Raw genomic sequence first — 19,735 nt, forward strand, 5'->3', positions numbered from 1 at the left:
TTGAAGCTTTTCTGGATGTCAAAAGTCATCTAAACTGAGTCTTGTTCCAGGCTCAACTAGCATGCAGAGAAAAAAATTAATCTGATGCCACTCAGTTTGGTCAGCCATTGTCAAACTCAGGCCAAATAAACCTTGAAAGATTGCAACCTCCTGTAATAAAAACCTGTAACACTACTCTGCCTTGCGAGCGCACATAGTTCTTTCTCTTATGATGTTGTCTTTGCCGATGTTGTGCTGAATTCTGTCTTGCCATCTTTGTGTGCATGCATACCACACAGGCATATGGACTCTACAGATTTACTAGAAAAAAAGAACATAGAAAAATAGCATCCATATGGCTACATGATGCACATGACTGCGAAGGGGAGTTGGATTCTGTATCCAGCTCAAGAAATGCCTCACAGTGTGATTTGTATTTACAACAGTGGTGAAAAAGTGAAATACATTCTGCAACTATAGGGGGGAGCCCAAGAACAAAGAAATACATATTCTCACATAGTGCTGCTTTAATAATCAGTAACTGGTCAGTTTTCAAACATTAATTTAAGTTCTATCAGGTTCTATTTAGACTAGTGGGGTCAGAGCTGTCCTTGGGGTTCAGAAAACAGGTTAAAAACTTTGATGTGCATGACTGTACGGTCATTCTTTTACTTCCCTTCTGACTCTGAGGGGTTGTGGTCTGCATTAAGAAAGCCACTTCCTCCAGCTCCACTCTCTAGTGTATCTGTTCAGTTGACATCTAATTATATGCAGCGCTGAGGGAGTAAAGCATGTTTATTTCATCACACGAGGAATAAAACAGCTGTCACAGTGACTACTACAATGTTGCATCTGGGTCCCTGCATCTTCGCTTTTCTTCTGACTTGTGGAGGTATTTGTTTCTTGTTAATTTGCTGATTTCTTTTTATGTCAGTGATGTAACTGCCGTTGTCGCCGTTTCATCTTCCCAGTGTGTAACGTAGCAAAACTGGCTTTTAAACTAATGTCAAGGTGTTTGTTTTGTATCATTCAGCAATTGAATGTAGGTGAATCTAAAACTTGGGCTAATTAGACACCATATTTTAAATGTTCAACAACTATGAAGAATCTGAGCCAAGAATAGAGATGTTTCTGAGCATGCAGTTAATTCTGTGCTGTAGTTTATATCATTTATTACATGAATGAATTCTAAATTTAGTTCAGTTTGGTGCTGGTATATTGAATTTGCTGTAAGTACAAATTTATTCAAAATAAGATACAGTCCATAATTTATCTAAGAAACAATTTATAATGTAAATGCTGTAAAAATCTACTTTACATTTCATTTTGCAGCATTTATGGCCACATCTGTCACAACTGATTTAACTGTCTCCATGTTGTTACACTCACATACTCGCCTCACTTAAGACATCAAAACTGATTGACAACTTCTGTTCTTCCTGCAGATTCTACTGATATATTTGATAAAAATATTCAAACAATCAACAGAACTGCTTCTCAGGGAGAAACTGTTGTTTTTCACTGTAATAAGAGTGAAAATAAAAAAGATAAAGGAGCCGATGTCGGGTGGCGTAAGGAGGAGATTGTACTTTTTAACTACAGTCCTGTTATTAACCAAACTGTGACAAACTACACATCAAGCAGAATGTATGTTGATCCCAACAACCCACGGAAACTACAGATATCTGATGTACAGCCTTCAGACACAGGAACCTATATATGTTTCCCTTACCAAGTACAAGTACAATGGATACTGACCATAGAAGGTAATTCTTTTTTTATTTAAGACCTCACCTGAAGCAACTTTCTATCTTTAATAAATGTGTGATTAATGCAGATGATCTTTATGATACCAATTATTTTGCAACTATCTCTATTTCCAGTCACAGAGAGTGAACCAGAGCGGCACAGAGAAATGTTTCTCTACGTCGTCCCCTCAGTAATAGGAGCTGCTGCAGTGTGCTTTATTATCATCTGCGCTGCGTGGATGCACAGGTGAGTGACCATCACAACAAGATTCAGAGAAACTGCCCAGTAAACACAAAAGCTCTTTTGTACTGTATATTATAAATGTCATGGGATGTTCTGTCTATATGTCTGAATAAATCACCATGATGCCATCACCACTGCAGACCATATTAAACAAAACAGGATATCATAAAAAAAATGGAAGACTTCTTAACAAAATGTTACTTATGTAATATTTCATCTTCAGTCCTGTTGAAGAGGGTCTTAGCCTAACTCTCTTCAGGAAGAGAATCAGGAAAAATCAGGAAGTCTCAAATTTCACTTTCAATTCGATTATTGTGCTAAAATTCAGATTTTTAAAAATCACTGTGACTAGAAGATTAACACAATTGTGGAATATAGACAATAAACTTTAACACATTTTTTAAACATAACAAGCACATCATAAGAACTACAAAGCTGTGGAATAATCACCTTTGAATCGATAGGGCAAGGCATCAATGTATTTTAATACCCTTAAAAGATTTTAAATTTTATGGCATTATTGTTATTTTAAGTTTTCCTTGTTACAGGACCAAAAACATGCCATCAGTTTTGCTGATGCATAATTAAAACTTTAACTCTATTAAACGTTAGAAATATATTAGAAGATTCTCTTTAACAACAGTGAGATCAGTTAAACAGTGAGATCAGATGGAAAGACGAAGTATACTTTAGCTTAACCCCTTAAATGGCCAGGGTCCACCAGTAGGCCCAAAGTTTTATTACACACTTCTATAACCTAAGAATAGCTCAGCCAGTTTGCAATGACTGAAGAAAATACAAGAAATACAAAATACAAGAAAACCTTGTATTTCCATTTTTGTTGTGTTTCAGTCTGGTTCCATTCACTTACATTAAAAGTAAAGTAGGTTTTTTCCTTTTCCTGTAAAGTTGTCTTTTTGACGATACAAGGTTTTCTTCTGACAACAGTGTAATAAGCCTGTGATTTTAAAGGGCTACGTCTTTCCTACTGCTTCCGGGGCAGTCGTGGGCTGGAGATTAGGGAACTGGCCCTGTGACCGGAAGGTTGCCGGTTTGATCCCCAGCACCGACAGTCCTTGAACAAGACACCTAATCCCCAACTGCTCCCCAGGTGCCGTGGATAGGGCTTCCCACTGCTCTGGGCAAGTGTGCTCACTGCCCCTTAGCATGTGTATTAACTAGTGTGTATATGGTGTTTCACTTCATGGATGGGTTAAATGCAGAGGTGGGATTAAAAAAGTGTCATTTAACTTAACTTCATTTATCCTAAGCAAAGGAGCCCAGTAATCTCACAACTCCTTTAAATTTTTAGTAAGAATGTTTAATGAAGGCATATATTGCATTCAGATGTTCAGATCTTCAACCAAACTTTCTTCTTCATCTCTGATGTATCTCATGTCACCTTTTTGTCTGATTACATTTCTCCTAAAGAGACTATTAAGTCTCCTGAATCATCAAAGATCAGCATTTGAGAAATAGAATTTTGATTTCTGTTCCAGGAAACGGAAAACGAAGAACAAGGAAACAGTGGATGCGCTTGTGAGTTCTTTCTTTGCTTATCTTATCTTTAAATGGCATTTTGAATATAATATACCTACAATAAATAATTGGTGGCCACAACAGAGCTGCCAGCTGCATGCAGGTGTAACTAACAGACCCCTCTGCCTTGTAGAAGCAGATGTGTATCTGCTGTATTCTTGCAAAAATTCTCTGTTCGTGATCATACATCTGATGTTAGAGGAATTTTAAACACATGTATGCGGGGAAATATGCTCTGTAAACCTCTAGTTCTGCTGGGGGTTATGAATCAGGACCAAAATCTGGATAACAGTACCTAACACACCCAAACACAGTACCTACCCAACCTCCAGCGTTCTCATAACCTAAACATTTAGTTTTAAGAACTAGATACAGCCAGGCTAAGCATGAGCACAGTCTCACAGCCGCCATTTGACAAGACCAGCAAGCTCACTGCCTACCATTCCTACAAGACAAAGTCTTTGAAATGTCCATGACCCCCTCTTCGAGGGCTCCCAGCCCAAGTGGGTATCTGGCATCTTCACAGGCTTAGCCTCTGAGCTCTCCACTGATGTTGTGGGAGTGTCATGATCCTCTGGGTCACCGGGAGGCATTGATGGGATCTCAAAGTTGCTGGAGAGAGTCAGCAGCATTTTAGTGATGCCATTAGAGCTTAGACAGCTCTGTGCTCCCTGGCTGACTAAGGACCACCTCTATCCTCTGCTGCAGGAGTTCTCTGGATTGTTCTTGTGGGCCCTTGTGGGACACATCTCTTGCATAACCACTGAACGTCAGCCAGGCTCCCCACCCAGAATAGTAATAGTAGTATTATTTATTGATGTTTCCAACAATATAATCTTATCCATAAAAATCTGTAATCCATAAAAAAGTAAATGTAATCTGATTATGGCTATGTTTAAAGGTATACTACTCATTTTTGTAATTAGATTATGTAATCCATACTACACGTGGTCTGTTACTACCCAGCACTGTTTGCCACTACACTTTGTGCGCTGTGCCCATAAATGGTAGTCTGCCTTGTCAAGACTCATTCAACTGCTAAATTCCCTGCATCTCTGTTACTGGTATTAGAAACAATGACTGGTCAGCTTGGTGTAATATTTCATGAAGTTCCAAAAACTCTAAGGAGACTCCAAATAAAACAGTAGCATTCAGAGTAAAGTGAAGAGATTATATAAACACTATTATCTCCTATTGCAATTATTCTTCAGTGTTTACCCATCTTAGCACAGTTTGCGTTCCATATGTAAGTCAGATATCTCACTACCACCAGCTGTACTTGCTACTACTTGGCTGCTGGATGCTGTTGTGAGCCTTAGATGTGTGGGCAGAGTGTTACTAATCTGTATGGTTCTAAATACATATGCCCCCTCAACACAGCAGTTTATCTACGGATGGTGTGGCCTGTAGAGCTTCTTTCCTGAAGGTGGTTTAGTAGCCAGTGATAGGATCAAAGACCTTCTTTAATGTATGTACTACTACACAGTGTTTCTCCTTCCATAAGACTATTAGGTGTCTAGTTCCAGTCCCCTGCATCAGAATAATTACTTTCTCTCACTCTTGCATCCTAACTACATAAATCATATCTACTTTAGGCTTACATTAACATTAACAAACTCACATTAAACTACTAGTTTACTATTAAAAGGTCAATATTATGGAACATTTCTTCATGTTTCACTTACACAATACAGGGAAGGCAATCAGAACAGAGCTCATTTACATATTTTATACTCAAAGGCACAAAAACAAAAACAGCCTGTTTAATAATAAAGAGAGGTTGGAAAATGCAGAGGGAAAATTAGGAGTGACTGTTTTGGGACATAAAACTATACAAATGTAATAAGTCAACCTCAGGAGAAAAAAGAAAAATTAGGACATGGGGCCTTTAATGCTTCAACCAGCAGACCCAGTATACAGGCCTGTAGAGAGTTATATTAGACAAAGCTTTCAAGGTATTAGAGGAGGATGCTCCCCTCAAATTGTATTTACTGAAATATAACTTCTATTAATTAAAAAAGTTATATAAGTAATATAATGTGAAAAATAAGAATAAAAACAAAGATCTTTTATTGTGAATGCACTTAGAGTGAAGCTCCAACAGTGGATTTGTCCCACCCCCTGGTGGTCAGCAATGGAGTGGCTTTCATGCCAAAGGTTTCTAAATGGGTCTTGCCTTGGACAGTTCTATGAAAATAACTAAGTAGTATAGAACTTTTATATTACTTTGAGGTTCTTCAAACTTTAAAAAAGGTTCATCACCCTCATACAGCTCATTTATAGCATAGTTCTTTAAAGACCAAAAGCATTCTTTAGGGAAGCAGAAGTGGTTGTTCTATGTTTTTTGAGTGTACCAGATTGTGAAATTAGTGTTTCTGTCCAATATGTGCTTGTGGACATTAGCCCGTATTCACAGGTGTAAGAAGGCGTAGGTTTTGTATGAATGGCTGGAAGTACCACCAACTTTTGAATATATAATTCACTGGTTTATGATAAATACACATTTGTTGGTGCTAAAATTTGGTGTATAACAATAACTTACAGTAGTTGTGCAAGGTATGGCTATTTCACAGTTTAATTCACAATAATAAACAGGAAAGAATGTTTTTATTTTCTTTAATTCTCTCTTTGCTTCTAAGTTGTGGCACATTGTTTTGGGTGGGAAGCGTCCACCATAAATGCTCATTGGCTAACTGGAATTTGGCCTGATCAATAAGCAGAGGTCCATGAGCAGTTGTATTTCAAATTCTTATAGATGATAAATTATAAATCAATCGAAATGTTGTTTTGATGAGATAAAATGTTTCATTATGTTGTAAATTAAATCAGCTGGATGTTCAACATTAACTGTCTAGCTAAGATTGTCAGATGGGATGTTGTTCAGGCTAATAGCATGTAGTGTGTTCTTTGTGCTCTTATACCATAAAGCTTTTGTTAGTTTTTCTTTTTCAGTTGGACACTAAATAATAAGATTACTTTATTTCAATTTTTTTTTTTTTAATGTAAATTTTTACGTAACAGACTAATTAAAATTGAATCTCTAGTCTTGCCATCAAAGACAGCTGCCTGGGTCCATTATAAAGAAAATTATAGGTTTGGTTCCTGTGTTCATTCAGAGAAAGAAACAGAACACAGCAGCAGGTTACACCCCTACCTGTTGGTTGCTTGGATGTGGATTCTGACTCTGTAGTACATGGCAATGTCATTATGTTATAGCTGAAATTTGGGGGAGGAACATGCCCGAAACCCCTCCTTTCTCCAGTCTAACACCCTATAAATATCCTCACCTTCCGTTTCTCTGACAAAGTGTTTGTTGTCCCCACTGCCACCCCATCTACTCTGTTTCTCAGACCTGCCTCAGTCCTACTACAGCTATGAGGGGGTCTGGCCTTCTAGCTACAGGCAGAAGCTGCCCAGAACCCCAGCTCAAGTTCTCAGAGTTCCCCTCTCTCAATTAGTCAGGTAGCTCCTTAAAGCTGCTGCACTGAAATTTGAATAAGAAGCTGGTGAATAGAAGTAAATTAAATTGGAATATAAAAATCTAAACATATTCTGAACTTGAGATGAACTTGAACTTTATCTCACACATGCTGCAGGTGCGCTCCATCCAATCTGTCATGCAACGCTTCTCTAGTGATGTTTGGTAGAGCTTACTCTGTAAAACCATCAACATGACCAAAACATGACCAACTGAGGTCTCTGACAAACCTTAATCTATCTTTTGATCCAGTGGTGCTGGCAATCATTTTTGGATAGGCCAGCTAACTAGACACAATTTCCAAATGTGCTAATGTCTCACATGTCATAACATCAGGCTACAGCCTGTTCCATACAGCCATGTAGTCAACACCCTGCCTATTCCAGTACTACTGCTCTGTGGTGATACAAAACAACATCAATCATCTGGAATACTGAATTCACATAAACTCATCTGACACTGCAGCATCCTTCACTATAAAGCATTCGTTCACTCCCTACAGGCACGTTTACCTAATGAAGACAATGTGACTGAGATAAAATCAGACAGCTGAGGTGGGTAAAGGTGAAAAAACAACAGAAAAGTAAAAGAGTACTGTGGCTACCAAATTCACAAAAAAGTGATGATGACAGCATTTTTTGAGCTTTGGATGAGTAAATATCGATGTAATCTACAGGACAGAATCTCACTTCTAAAAGTCACCAGTTACATCTTTTAACTGTAACTGAGCTTCAAATTCAAACACTGGCATGTTGATAAACTGAAGGCTTGGGGCAAAGGCATATAGCAATGGTTGCTAAGCAGTGGTTGGAGGGCTGCGGAAATAAGGTGGAGCTGGGTGGAAAGCATAATGATTTGATTGGCCATCACACAATGACAGCATTCACAGAAAACAAATCAAATTTCATTATTTTTAAAAAAATTGGCTGTTTGTGTCAGAAACCACTGAACTGGCCTTTGAATATTTTGCTTGCAGATCTTGTAAAGTTGTTTAATCCATTTGACATAAAGTTAACTCCATCATATCATTTATCATTTGTTTGTCAGCAAACACAAGGAAGAAGAACGGCTCATGCTCAGAACAGCCGGTATTCTGAGAGGTTTAACTCTTTATATGGAGAGATGAAATGAAGATTTCTCTGGAATCTTACTGGTGAGCATTGAATTACATTTCACCCAGGGTTAAATCTTTAACGCAATCAGTGCAAGATGTAGAGAATAACTTACAAGGTCATTAATGTGTAGAAATAGAATAATAATGATAATAAAAAAAGGTTTTTTTTGGGAAGAAAACCTAAAACCTGCTAAATTTCCGAATGTCGTCATGACTTTGAACATGAAAGTCTCTCCTGTTGTAGTTCAGTCAGCCCTTTATATGCTGTATGTTTGTAGACACCTGTTCATCCAGTGTTTTTCTCTGATATTGGGGGTAATAAACTGTTCTCCTATAGTAGCCCTCCAAGAGCAGACGTGGAAAATCTGCATTTCAATCCAGATCTATAGTGATTTTAACTTACCAATGAGTTTTACCAGCAGTTACTTCTTTAAGAGCTGGATTGTTTGCCATGCATTAAGCCCATGCATTTTGACTGCAAGTCAAGGTGTTTCACTGTTGAAAATTAAATACTGTCTAGGCTTTGGTTTAATCGTGGTCTGAGAAACTGGCCATAAATGTAGTAGATTTATTTAACCAATAGATTGACAATCTATATAAATAAAATCACAAATTGTCCCGCTCTTACATAAACCATGGTTTCTAAAATGGTCTTCCATAATGTCTTTTTTCACACAGTGGGATACAGTGGGATACATCAAAGTAAGAGCAAGAGGACATTGCTCAGCCTTTTCCTGGACTAATCTACAGATTATACAAGACAAGATAAAGACTTCAGCATCTATTCAGGATGTTCAGTTATGATTCAGTGCAGTTCACTTTGTGATGCTCCGAAGACGGCAACAGATTTTGAAAAACAGAAATCAAAACATGGGGTTGGATAGAACAGTCAATAATATGACTGAATAATGGTTTAGATTATATTATGCATAATCATATGTACCAAAAAATAATAGTTCTTCAAGGGGTCCTTAGTAAAGAAAATGGCTTTGTAAAGAGCCATGAGCACTCAAAGAACATTTTGCATGATCAGTGTTCAAAGTACTTTGTCATGTGTTTGGTGATGTTCTCTTTAAGGTGCATTTCTGTTTACTAGCAAGAAAACAGACTGTAGACATCTGTAGACATATTGGTCAATATATTTTATGTAATATTATACAATATGTCAGTCATAGTCAGGGGTCATTTCATATGATTTCTCTGTCTATTTTAATTTAATTGAACTTTGTATAATATGTATCACACACTATACTTTCTAAAAATAAAACATGAAATAAAGTCAAAATGTATGAACTTTTTAAAACAACCTTTAACACATCACATCACTTTTGGTTAATTGATGCTTTTTTTCATGTACTGTCAGAGTTATTCGTAGCCTCCTAAGTGCCAAACTGAGGATAATAAACTGTATAATCATAAACTGTATAATCTTACACACATTGTGAACAGTTATTAATCTGGATTCCAGGAAATGTTTTGAATAAACAACTACAATTACACCAGAAAGAACCAAAATATAGTCCTGAACAACTTTTAAGCTTCAATTACATGAAAATTATATGACTCACCAGAGATACTGTTACTATGAATTCGTGTGCAACTGGATTTGTGTTCATTTTATAAACAATATCATCCATATTGTTTTATTAATTATGCAGTTACATCTTTGTTATTATCTATTCGGCCTACAGCAGCTCAGCTCCACCTATTCACAATGATGTTATATTCAAATATATAGTGTTTCTGTTTTATGGTCTGTTATACTGTAGATGCATGAAGGCCAATTAGGCTTTTTATGATACATTTTGTTCTGCATTTAAGATCGAAGATAATAAGGATTTGGTTTAGTCTGAAACCAAAATAACTCATATAAGAAGTCAGATTCTCTCATGTTAAGGCATGTTTATTGTGTACATCCTACCCACCCAGAGAGAGCAAGGCCAATTGTGTTCTCTTGGACTCCAGGCTACGGACAGCTGTAGCATCACCAGGGATCGAACTCGTGATCTCCTGATGGTGCTTATTTATTTATTTTTTATTCTTGGTACTTTAAAGGATGAGGAGTCCTGATATTACGGCATAACTCTCAAGACTAAATATAAAGTGCTTTCTTCTTAAAAGCAAGATTTGTATTTGTAAATATAAAATTCTAACTACTACTAGTAGTAGTACTTATTTAATTTTTTATTGTTTTTATTGTATGAAATATATGTAATAATAATATATGTTTAATATATCATTATGTTTATTATTATATGTAATCATAATACTACTACTACTTCTACTACTACTAATAATAATGATAATAATAATTATTATTATTATTATGCAAAGAAAATAAGGAATTAATCAACTTAGTCATACAATTTTAAATACATTCATAAATATGTATTTAATAAATAAATAATAAAAAGTACGTAAAGACAGTGGATCCATGAGAAAATCAAAGGCTATAAAAATGTCTTCACCCCTTCATGAATTTATGTACCAGGACTGGGTGTCTTAATAATAAGACATTAATAATCATAAATCAATTGTCTTTGGAGCGCCAAACAACTTCAAGCATTGAATTTTGGTTGACATGGTTAAGAATGATCATTTACCACGTCTTAATATTCTTATTCTTCTTATCATTGTACAGTAAACACGCTCTGTGCGCTTTATATTATGAAAATATATACAAATAAATTCGCGTCTCAATTCGCGATGCATGTACACTCGTTTGACCGGCAGGTGTCGCCAGCGCGCGGAGTTTGGAGCGCTTCGAATCGTGAATCACCTCTCTGGACTGAGTGAATTAGAGCATTACAACACTGCGCCGACCTGAGCGATGGCGGGTTTTCTGTCAACCACGCAGCGTTTTTGTAACACGTGACCACAAGAACAGAGACTGAGCTCTGCGACTGCGAATGTTCCTTCTGAGGTGGTGAACACACACCCCACAGCTGTGGAGTCATGACGGCAGATCTTTGGACCAGGTTACTGCAGTTGCTTTTCCTCAGGTTTCTGCTCCTCTGTGCAGGTACTGTTCTGATATGAATGACTTGCTGTGTTTCTCACTGTTTAGCAAACTGATACTTTATGGATGGGAAAGTCTTTCATTTTGAACAAACAGCTGTGCAGGATAACTTACATTTCAGTGATGTTGTTCAAATGGAGAGCAATATGCCTGGACACTAACATTCGGATCATTTGTATGGTATTACAGCAGTTTAACATTGTGTTTAAACATTAATTAATCCACTCTGATAGCAGACCATGTGCTTTAATAAAACTTTTTTAAAGACCGTTTAAAGTGGACATTGCAGAATATAGACACCTGGCACCTGACCATCACCCCATCATCCCTTTCCAAACCCATATGGTTTAATAAAGAGTCCCCCTCTCCCTTTGTGGCTTTAACAGCCTCCACTCTTCTAGGAAGACTTTCCATAAGATTTTGAGGTGTGTTTGTGGGAATTTGTGCTCGATCAGTCAAAAGAGCTGAGAGGTGAATTTGAAGCCAATAGAAAATGAGACAAAACTGCTCCTCAGCCATAACATAGTCTTAACAACCTCACTCTTTGCTCTAGTTAACAAGCTCACATTAGTTAAGTTCAAAGCGGTTAAATTGGCTGATTAGCTGTGTCGCTTCCCTTTGCTTTACAGCAGGGGTGGCGAGCTCCAGTCCTGGAGGGCCGGATTGCTGCACAGTTTGGTGAGGTTTCTGCTCAAACACAGCTGATTCAACTCAACGTTAATCACCAGGTTTAGCTGTTGTGTCTGAACAGAGAAATCAGTAAACTGTGCTAGACTCTGGCCTGAGTTCTCACCCCAACTATATGGCTCAAAAGAGATGATCCACAGGACTGTGGTGTGTGTAACACGTGTGTACTGCTCTGCCAAAAACACTTGTTTTGCAAGCGTGCATCTTAAAATACGTGTTGGCAACACAGCTACAAAATAAACAAACAAACATTCCCCGGGAAGTGTTATAGCCCACAGTTAAAAGTTAGATCTTTTAATTAGAACTTGAAAAGTTTTAAATTCGAACTTGAAAAGGAAGTAATTCATTTCTTTTATTTACACTTGGCTCAAGCCAACTGATGAAAACCCGTATGGCTCACATTGCGCTCACTGTGATACAACATGACTGTAAAATCTAATGACTGGCAAATAATTGCAGTCAGATTAAATAATTGAGATTATGTCAAACAATTCCAGTCAGGCGATAATGTAATAATTGTGACAGGCACACCCCACACACTTTATTGATTGATTGATTGTAAATCTTCCTTAAAAGAATAGAGGCAGTTACTGCAGCAAAGGGGGTCCAGCTCTCAGTTAATACCCAAACACTGAATGTGCAGGTGTCTACATACTTTTGGACATTGTGTTTAACAAACAGGTTATGCAGTGGTGTAACTGAAAATAATTTAGCAACCACTGATAGAGAAATCTAGATAAATGGCCTCTTAAAAAGAGAGTCAGATGCTCCGGTTCTGTTTAGTGATTGGTTTGACTTGATCAGTTGGTAGGTATGTAGATATCCTGCCCTTAACAGCAGAGCTCCGTTCAGGTATTATATGGTGCATTTAAAAAGATTTCTGTGCAACCAAAAAGAAAATCAGATGCCACTTATTTGAACATTAAATTTTTTTTATTATTTAAAAACCAGAGCACTGTATATAAAAATGCTGACTAAACAAAGTAGACAATGGCAATAATTTCTCTCACTAATGACGCTGTTGTGTTAATATGGGTCTGAATCAATGTAGAGTTTTTAAAATAACTATAAAAATGATCTCATATACTGCAGTTTATACAAAATGCAACCTTAACGTAACACCAGCGGCAGCATCTGACCACAGTGTCTTCTCCCCCTAACTGTTAAAAAGAGAGCTTAAACAAAACAGTCGCAATTTAGAACAGTTTAAAAAAACTTTATATGGATTATATGGATTCAGGATTAGTTGTTCATGCTGATGTTAACTTGACACATCATATGTCTTTATTTAAAATGGTGCAATTTTTTGCAAACACATTAAAAGAAAGACAACTTTTCAGTTTTTCCTGCAGATTTTCCCAAATCACAAAAGCTAAATATTTAACAGTGGTTTACAGAACTGCTTCTCAAGAAGAAGCTTGTTTTTCATTGTAATGAGACTGAAGATAGAAGAGCTGAGATTGTTTGGTATTAAGATCTTCTTTTTCATTTTCAATATTCAGTAATTATGAATAATGTGGGCCAAGATTGCAGTTATTTCTGAGCTTACAGAGAATTCTAGGCAGCAATTCAGATATTCTATCAGACGTATGAATTCAGGGTGGGGCGTTTGTTCAATCTGAAGTTGGCATCTGTCATGTTATTTTCTCGTATGACCAACTATTACTATTGTACTTTGGACAACTTATGACCAGAAAGTAGAAAGTTTCAGAATACTAAAAAATGTGAAACAAAGAAAAGCTGTGATAAGTAAAATGAATATTGGTTTGTTGAATATTGATGATTTTACTATTTCTAGGTCACTTTTTTTTAACTCAAAGAAAGTTTGTGTCACTGACCCTGTTCAGGCTTTTGTACAAAAACGTCAGATTTTTTAGTCTTAATTTGTCCTCGTGTTCAGACGACCCTCAGGTGCGCTTGATCTACTCATCAGAGGCTTTTGCACAGGCTTGTGGAGTTCACTGCTAGCTTTAGCGTATGCCGTCACAAAAGCAAAAGGAGGACAAACCACATACTGAGAAATTCGGTAATTCATGCACACGTTCAGAGATTCTACTTTTCAATCAAATGTTTTATGCTGATAATATAATTTGGAATTGATAAACCTTGTAACCTTGTAGGCTAGAAGCACTTTCACTAGCAGTCTCAGATGTGTATCTGATATTTATTTATCCACCACTACCTCAGCTGTATATAATCATTTTGAACATTTACTGTTCATAATTGACATTTATGATTTACACTCTATATTTGGTATTTCATTTCATCTGTGCCATTTTATTATATGATGCTAAATTACACTTACAATTTCTTGTATTGCTGTTAATCTTTATCATTTATCTTTATCAGTATATGAAAGAGTATATTTTTCAATAAATTTGCCTCTTTGCACTTTTGGACGACTATTAAGCACTGGAAAATGCCAAACTGTATTTTTTTTCTAACCCGTGTAATGACAAATAAGTTCTATCTATTTATTTAACCCCTTAAATGGCCAGGGCCCACTGGCAGGCCCAAAGTGTTAATATAAGACCTACAAAAAACTCAGCTATTTTGCATTGTAGTCTGTGTAATTACTGAATAATAAGCCTTAAAATGTAATAAGCCTGGGATTTTAAGTTTAAGGTGTTACAGTATTAATATTAATGCTGGGTGTATCTAATCAGGCTGCTCTCCATGCTGTTACACTCACATACACTCATCACCTAAAGTGTAAAAAATAAAACTCTTTCTGTTCTTCCTGCAGATTCTACTGATATATTTAATAAAAATATTCACACAATCAGCAGAACTGCTTCTCAGGGAGAAACTGTTGTTTTTCACTGTAATGAGAGTAAAGATGAAGGAGATAAAGGAGCCGATGTCGTGTGGCGTAAGGAGGAGATTCTTCTTTTTATCTACAGTCCTGTTATTAACCAAACTGTGACAAACTACACATCAAGCAGAATGTATGTTGATCCCAACAATCCACGCAAACTACAGATATCTGATGTACAGCCTTCAGACACAGGAACCTATAGATGTTTCCCATCAGAAGTACAAGAACAATGGAAATTGATCATAGAAGGTAACTCTTTTTTGTTTGATTGATTGATTTTTTATTTTTATTTTGGTATAGTATGTTTTTTTCTCTGATTCTGTTTCCAGTCACAGAGAGTGAACCAGAGCCGCACAGAGAAATGTTTCTGTATATCCTCCCCTCAGTTACAGGAGCTGCTGCAGTGTGCTTTATTATCTTCTGTGTTGTGATGATCCACAGGTGAGTGAGCAGCACAATAGATTCAGAGAAACTGCTTGATGAGCACAGAGTCTCTTATATATTCTAATTCCTTGTCAGGTGTTTATTTGCTATATGTATGGAGGGAAAGACACTTAGTTATGCTTTGTTACTCTGTTTCCAAGATTTTAAACCAGGAATTTTTTTCTCTTATCAGTCTTATCGGTCTGGCACATTTAATTATTTCTTCCATTCAAATTTATATCAGTGTAAAATTAAACTGCTCATATCTTTGCTAATTCATACTGGCAGGGAAGCAGGAAGTTGTTGGGGTACTAAAATTTTAAGTAGTATACACAAAACATAAATGGTGATGTCATGCGAAATGATATGGCTTTTACTATCTGAATTTTTTTCATAACTTTATTGAACAGAATGCGTCATACTGTGCTTTAATGAGACAACAATACATGCATATACCTGACTCATCAGACAGACTTATAATAGACTCATCAGATACACATCCTGTCTCTGCTATCTCAGTCTGCAAATTAACTAAGCAGTGAACACTCAGATTGTCGCCCTTAGTCACACAGTGGGATTTAACACTGGAAAGCACATTGAGCAGGAGATATAAGGGTTGATAATAATATTATTATTACATTACATATATATTTTGGCCCTATAACACATTTTTTCTCTTTAAACCTCATTTGTATTATAGTCTCTTAAGATGTGTGGCTGAGAACAGATGCAGTTTAGAAGTGTCAAACTCAACCACTAAAAAGGGCCATATTAAAAAATAAATTTGTGGGCCAGAGAACACCTGTGTTTTCATTTTTCAACACATGTCCTGAACTGGCCACTGTTTACTCAAAATATGCCAGAACATCATCAGTAAAATATAGACACTATCTAAACATTAACCACAGTAGCTACAAATAACTGTTTAATATCTTTAAATGCCCCCAAAGTTAGGTCATTTAAACCTATCTATGTGCTTGATCTAGACATCTGGTATCCTTTCTTTGCTGCAAGTTCATTCTTAGGATCAGTTTATGAGCTGCTGTGTGTTTATATTGTTTGTGTGGGTTGAACTGAAGCTGAAACCCAGCTAGTGTGTTTGGTGATATGACTGGTGTGAAATTGTGTCCCATAGCCTGTTGTTGGGGGAAGGCGTGGGAGTGCACATGACACTGTAGTGCATGCTGAAGATTGTAATGCAGTGCATTGTGAAATGGGTTAATATTAATATAAAATCATATAAGGGCCTTGTGTTTGTCATATGGGGCTTATGTTTACATTTATGGCATTTGGCAGACGCTTTTATCCATAGCGACTTACTTACTGTGATCATTTTACGCAGGTAGGTGAAGGTAATGTTAGGAGTCTTGCCCAAGGACTCATATTGATATAGTGTAGGACTGAACCCCACTCTACAACGTAGAAGGCAGAGGTGTTATCCATTACACCATATCAACCTTAGACCTCAGCGGTTTTGTCCTTGCAACCCTTCTATGCACACCATTGTTGTTCAGTGTTCTCCTGATGGTGGACTAATGAATATTAACAGTTGGACACTCTCAACTCTTCAATTCCATTAGGCTTGGTATTGCAAGTTACAAATTTAATCATACAGGATACATTTTATCTAAGTGCTCAGTAGCTACAAACCTCTTTTTATTTCAACGCAGGAGTAACTGAAAGAGTGTCACAGTCATACCAAGGCTGAAGTCTGACATCATAATAAATACATGTATATTAATATTGTCAATCTTTTATTCTGAAATATTTCTTGTTCTTGGGCTGCTCTTTTTTGCAAGACCAAAAACTTTCCTACCAGTAATAATGAAGCCTGACTGATGCTCTCAACCTTAATAGATGGATGCTTGTTTGGGCAATTTAATTTACACTGCAAGAGATTCATACCACTTATGTTTTCTGTTACAGAAAATGGAAAAAGAACGTTAGTGGACCAAAGGATGTGCCTGTGAGTTCTTACTTTGTATATATACTTACATATCATTAATGTGTAATTAAAAGCTACTACTACAGACATTGCTAGTGGCATAAAACATAAGCATATAACTTACTCTGTTGCAGGTAAATGTATAAAAATGTTTCGAGTATCATAGTTGTACCACAACCTTATGTGTTTCAACTTTAGTAGAAAGCTGTAAAAGATAAAAGGTTAGATACACCCAGAATGATGAACAGAGCTGTAGATGATTTTCAAAGGACTGTGAAACAATATATGTATAACATTAAGAACTGAAGTTATTATTGAATACAATAATAGCAATTATAAATATGAAGTGATTCCAGATTATGCGATAATATGTATGTCCAAAAGTATCCAGACATCCAGACAGGTGGAGTGAAGGCTGTTCTAGCCTGTCATCGTTAATAGATTATTTTATTTACAATGTACTTATAAATGTAATAATGTTTTTTTGTTCTTTTCTTGTTTTTGGCAAAAAGTGAACATCCAGAGAGTCTCTGTATTTCTCAGCTCAAGTTTATATGAAATAGTTCAGTCGTGTCACCAAACCAAGTGCGGATAGTACTCTCTAGCTGTAAATTGCAAGTGAGAAGTGCCAGTGGAGCATCATATCCCAGTTTCCTAAAGAAAAATCTGGCTTCCAAAAATGAAAGGAAAGAAAAAAGAGACAAAAATGAGGAAACAGAGAGTGACAGTATGTTACTCACTTTTTCACAAAGGCGGTTGTAGTCTGTGAGTGGTGGAAATTAACCTGTCAGCTTAGTCCATAGTGAAATAGGCTTCTATACTTCTATGCATCTGCTCCCTGTGAATATTGTTAAAGAAAATTCTGAGTATTTATATGTCACTTCTCTTTTAGGATAACCTTTAGCAAGCTGTTCATACTATATCAGTTGTACTTTCTCCTCCTTGGTGCTAGGCCCAACAGATGCAGCTTCAGGCTCAGCAGCCCTGTCTCCCCATTTCCATCCCCCTACCATTTAACCAGCCCTACTCTCCATCCCTATACCCCTACCATTGGACCAGCCCTGTCTCCTTATCCCCATACCACTACCAATGAACCAGCCTTGTATCCCCATCCCCATACCAATGAACCAGGCCTGTCTTCCCATCTCCATACCAACAAACCAGGACTGTCTCCCCATCCCCATACCAATGAACCACTCCTGTCTCCCCATCTCCATACCTACAAACCAGGCCTGTCTTCCCATCTCCATAAGAGCAAACCAGGACTGTCTCCCCATCCCCATACCACAACCTATGACCCAGCCCTGTCTCCCCACCCCCATACCCCTGCCATTGGACCAGCCCTGTCTCCTCATCCCCATACCACTACCAATGAACCACACCTGTCTCGCAATCTCCATACCAACAAACCAGTCCTGTCTCCCCATCCCCATCCCCATACCAATGAACCTCTCCTGTCTTCCCATCTGCATACCAACAAACCAGGCCTGTCTCCCCATCTCCATACTCCTACCAATGAACCAGCCCTGTCTCCCCCAAAATAGATTTATTGTTTAATAATTTACCACATGTGTTTGAATATTTTGGCAGAATTATGAGAATTACTTGGGCCCAATGTGATATCATTTAGACTGTACCCACCCTTATTGTGAAAAACTGAATGACAAACTGTCACCCTTTTCTGTTCTGTCTCCTGTCTTTCTTTTCTTTCTTTTCATTTTTGGAGGCCAGATTTTTCTTGAGAAAGCTGAGACATGATGCTCCAATGGCACTGCTCACTCGCAGTTCACTACTAGCAGGCACCCCTCGCACCTGTTTTGGGTGCAAGACCAAACTACTTCATATAAATAGGTTTGCAGTGAAGGTTGAGTGAATACAGAGGCTCTCTGGATGTTTACCAAAATCAAGACAAGAAAAAGAAGCAGTTAGTTTTATAAATACATTCTAACTAAAAATATTCTATTAATGGGTTCATTTGTTATTAAAAAAAAAAAGCTCTGTTTTTTTTAGGGCCCCTGTTAGTCACAGGCCCTATACTATCGTCCCCTACCCTCCACCTCATACAGCACTGCTGTTCATAAGAAAAAACGGGACAAAAATTGTGTTCGTGTTCATGGGTGGTTACCGCAATTATCTAGAAGCACTGTTTCGTAAAAAAAACACCTGTGTGTTCCACAGACCCACTCAAACAATGTTATGTGGACAGAAGAGATGAAAGTTGAACAGGTGTTAAAAGTACAAAACTAAACAGCAGACAATGTCTCCTAACTGCATCACAGGACTGACCAGCACTCACAGAAAGTGTTTCATTCAGATTATTACCAATAAGGGATATTTTACTAGTTATAAGACATTTGTTCAGTACATACATAATCCAGAAATTTCCAAAACTTAAATAGTGTCACTTTACGTTTGCTCCCTGTAGATGATATGGTAACTTCACTTATTTCAAAATAAGAATAAGACATGTCATTTGACCCTGCCAATCACCCGGCCCCATCCACCATGTAGATAAGATTACCATAGATGGTATTTAAATGTCTTTAATCTTTACTCCAATTCTTTAATCTAGTTTCTGTTCATAGTCATAATATGCTTAATCTCGTATCACTTCCAGACTCTTAGTCTTAGACCCTTCCACCTCTTCAGTCTCATTAGGTGATATGTGAGTTGCCAGTTCATTAGATACATTTACCTCACTGAGCATTTGCGTTGTGGGTCATGCTCAACATCAGAGTTAC

General features: G+C 37.1%; 1 protein-coding gene across 1 annotated transcript; it reads left to right on the forward strand.

The window, feature by feature from the left end:
* Window positions 1-612: 612 nt before the first annotated feature.
* On the forward strand, window positions 613-9,503 carry LOC108423882. Its single transcript, XM_017691486.2, has 6 exons — window positions 613-871; window positions 1,425-1,745; window positions 1,863-1,974; window positions 3,471-3,510; window positions 8,036-8,141; window positions 8,781-9,503. Exons 1-5 carry the CDS (start codon window positions 823-825, stop codon window positions 8,117-8,119), a joined length of 606 nt encoding a protein of 201 aa, XP_017546975.1. The 5' UTR covers window positions 613-822; the 3' UTR covers window positions 8,120-8,141; window positions 8,781-9,503.
* Window positions 9,504-19,735: the final 10,232 nt, after the last annotated feature.

Source organism: Pygocentrus nattereri, chromosome 6, assembly GCF_015220715.1.
Source record: "Pygocentrus nattereri isolate fPygNat1 chromosome 6, fPygNat1.pri, whole genome shotgun sequence".
Classification (NCBI taxonomy): Eukaryota; Metazoa; Chordata; class Actinopteri; order Characiformes; family Serrasalmidae; genus Pygocentrus; species Pygocentrus nattereri.

Coding starts and splice junctions, on each gene's coding strand:
- LOC108423882 (XM_017691486.2), top strand. CDS start 823: ATGTTGCATCTGGGTCCCTGCATCTTCGCTTTTCTTCTGACTTGTGGA. Junction 1,746..1,862: donor ATGGATACTGACCATAGAAG/GTAATTCTTTTT, acceptor CTCTATTTCCAG/TCACAGAGAGTGAACCAGAG. Junction 1,975..3,470: donor TGCGCTGCGTGGATGCACAG/GTGAGTGACCAT, acceptor TTTCTGTTCCAG/GAAACGGAAAACGAAGAACA.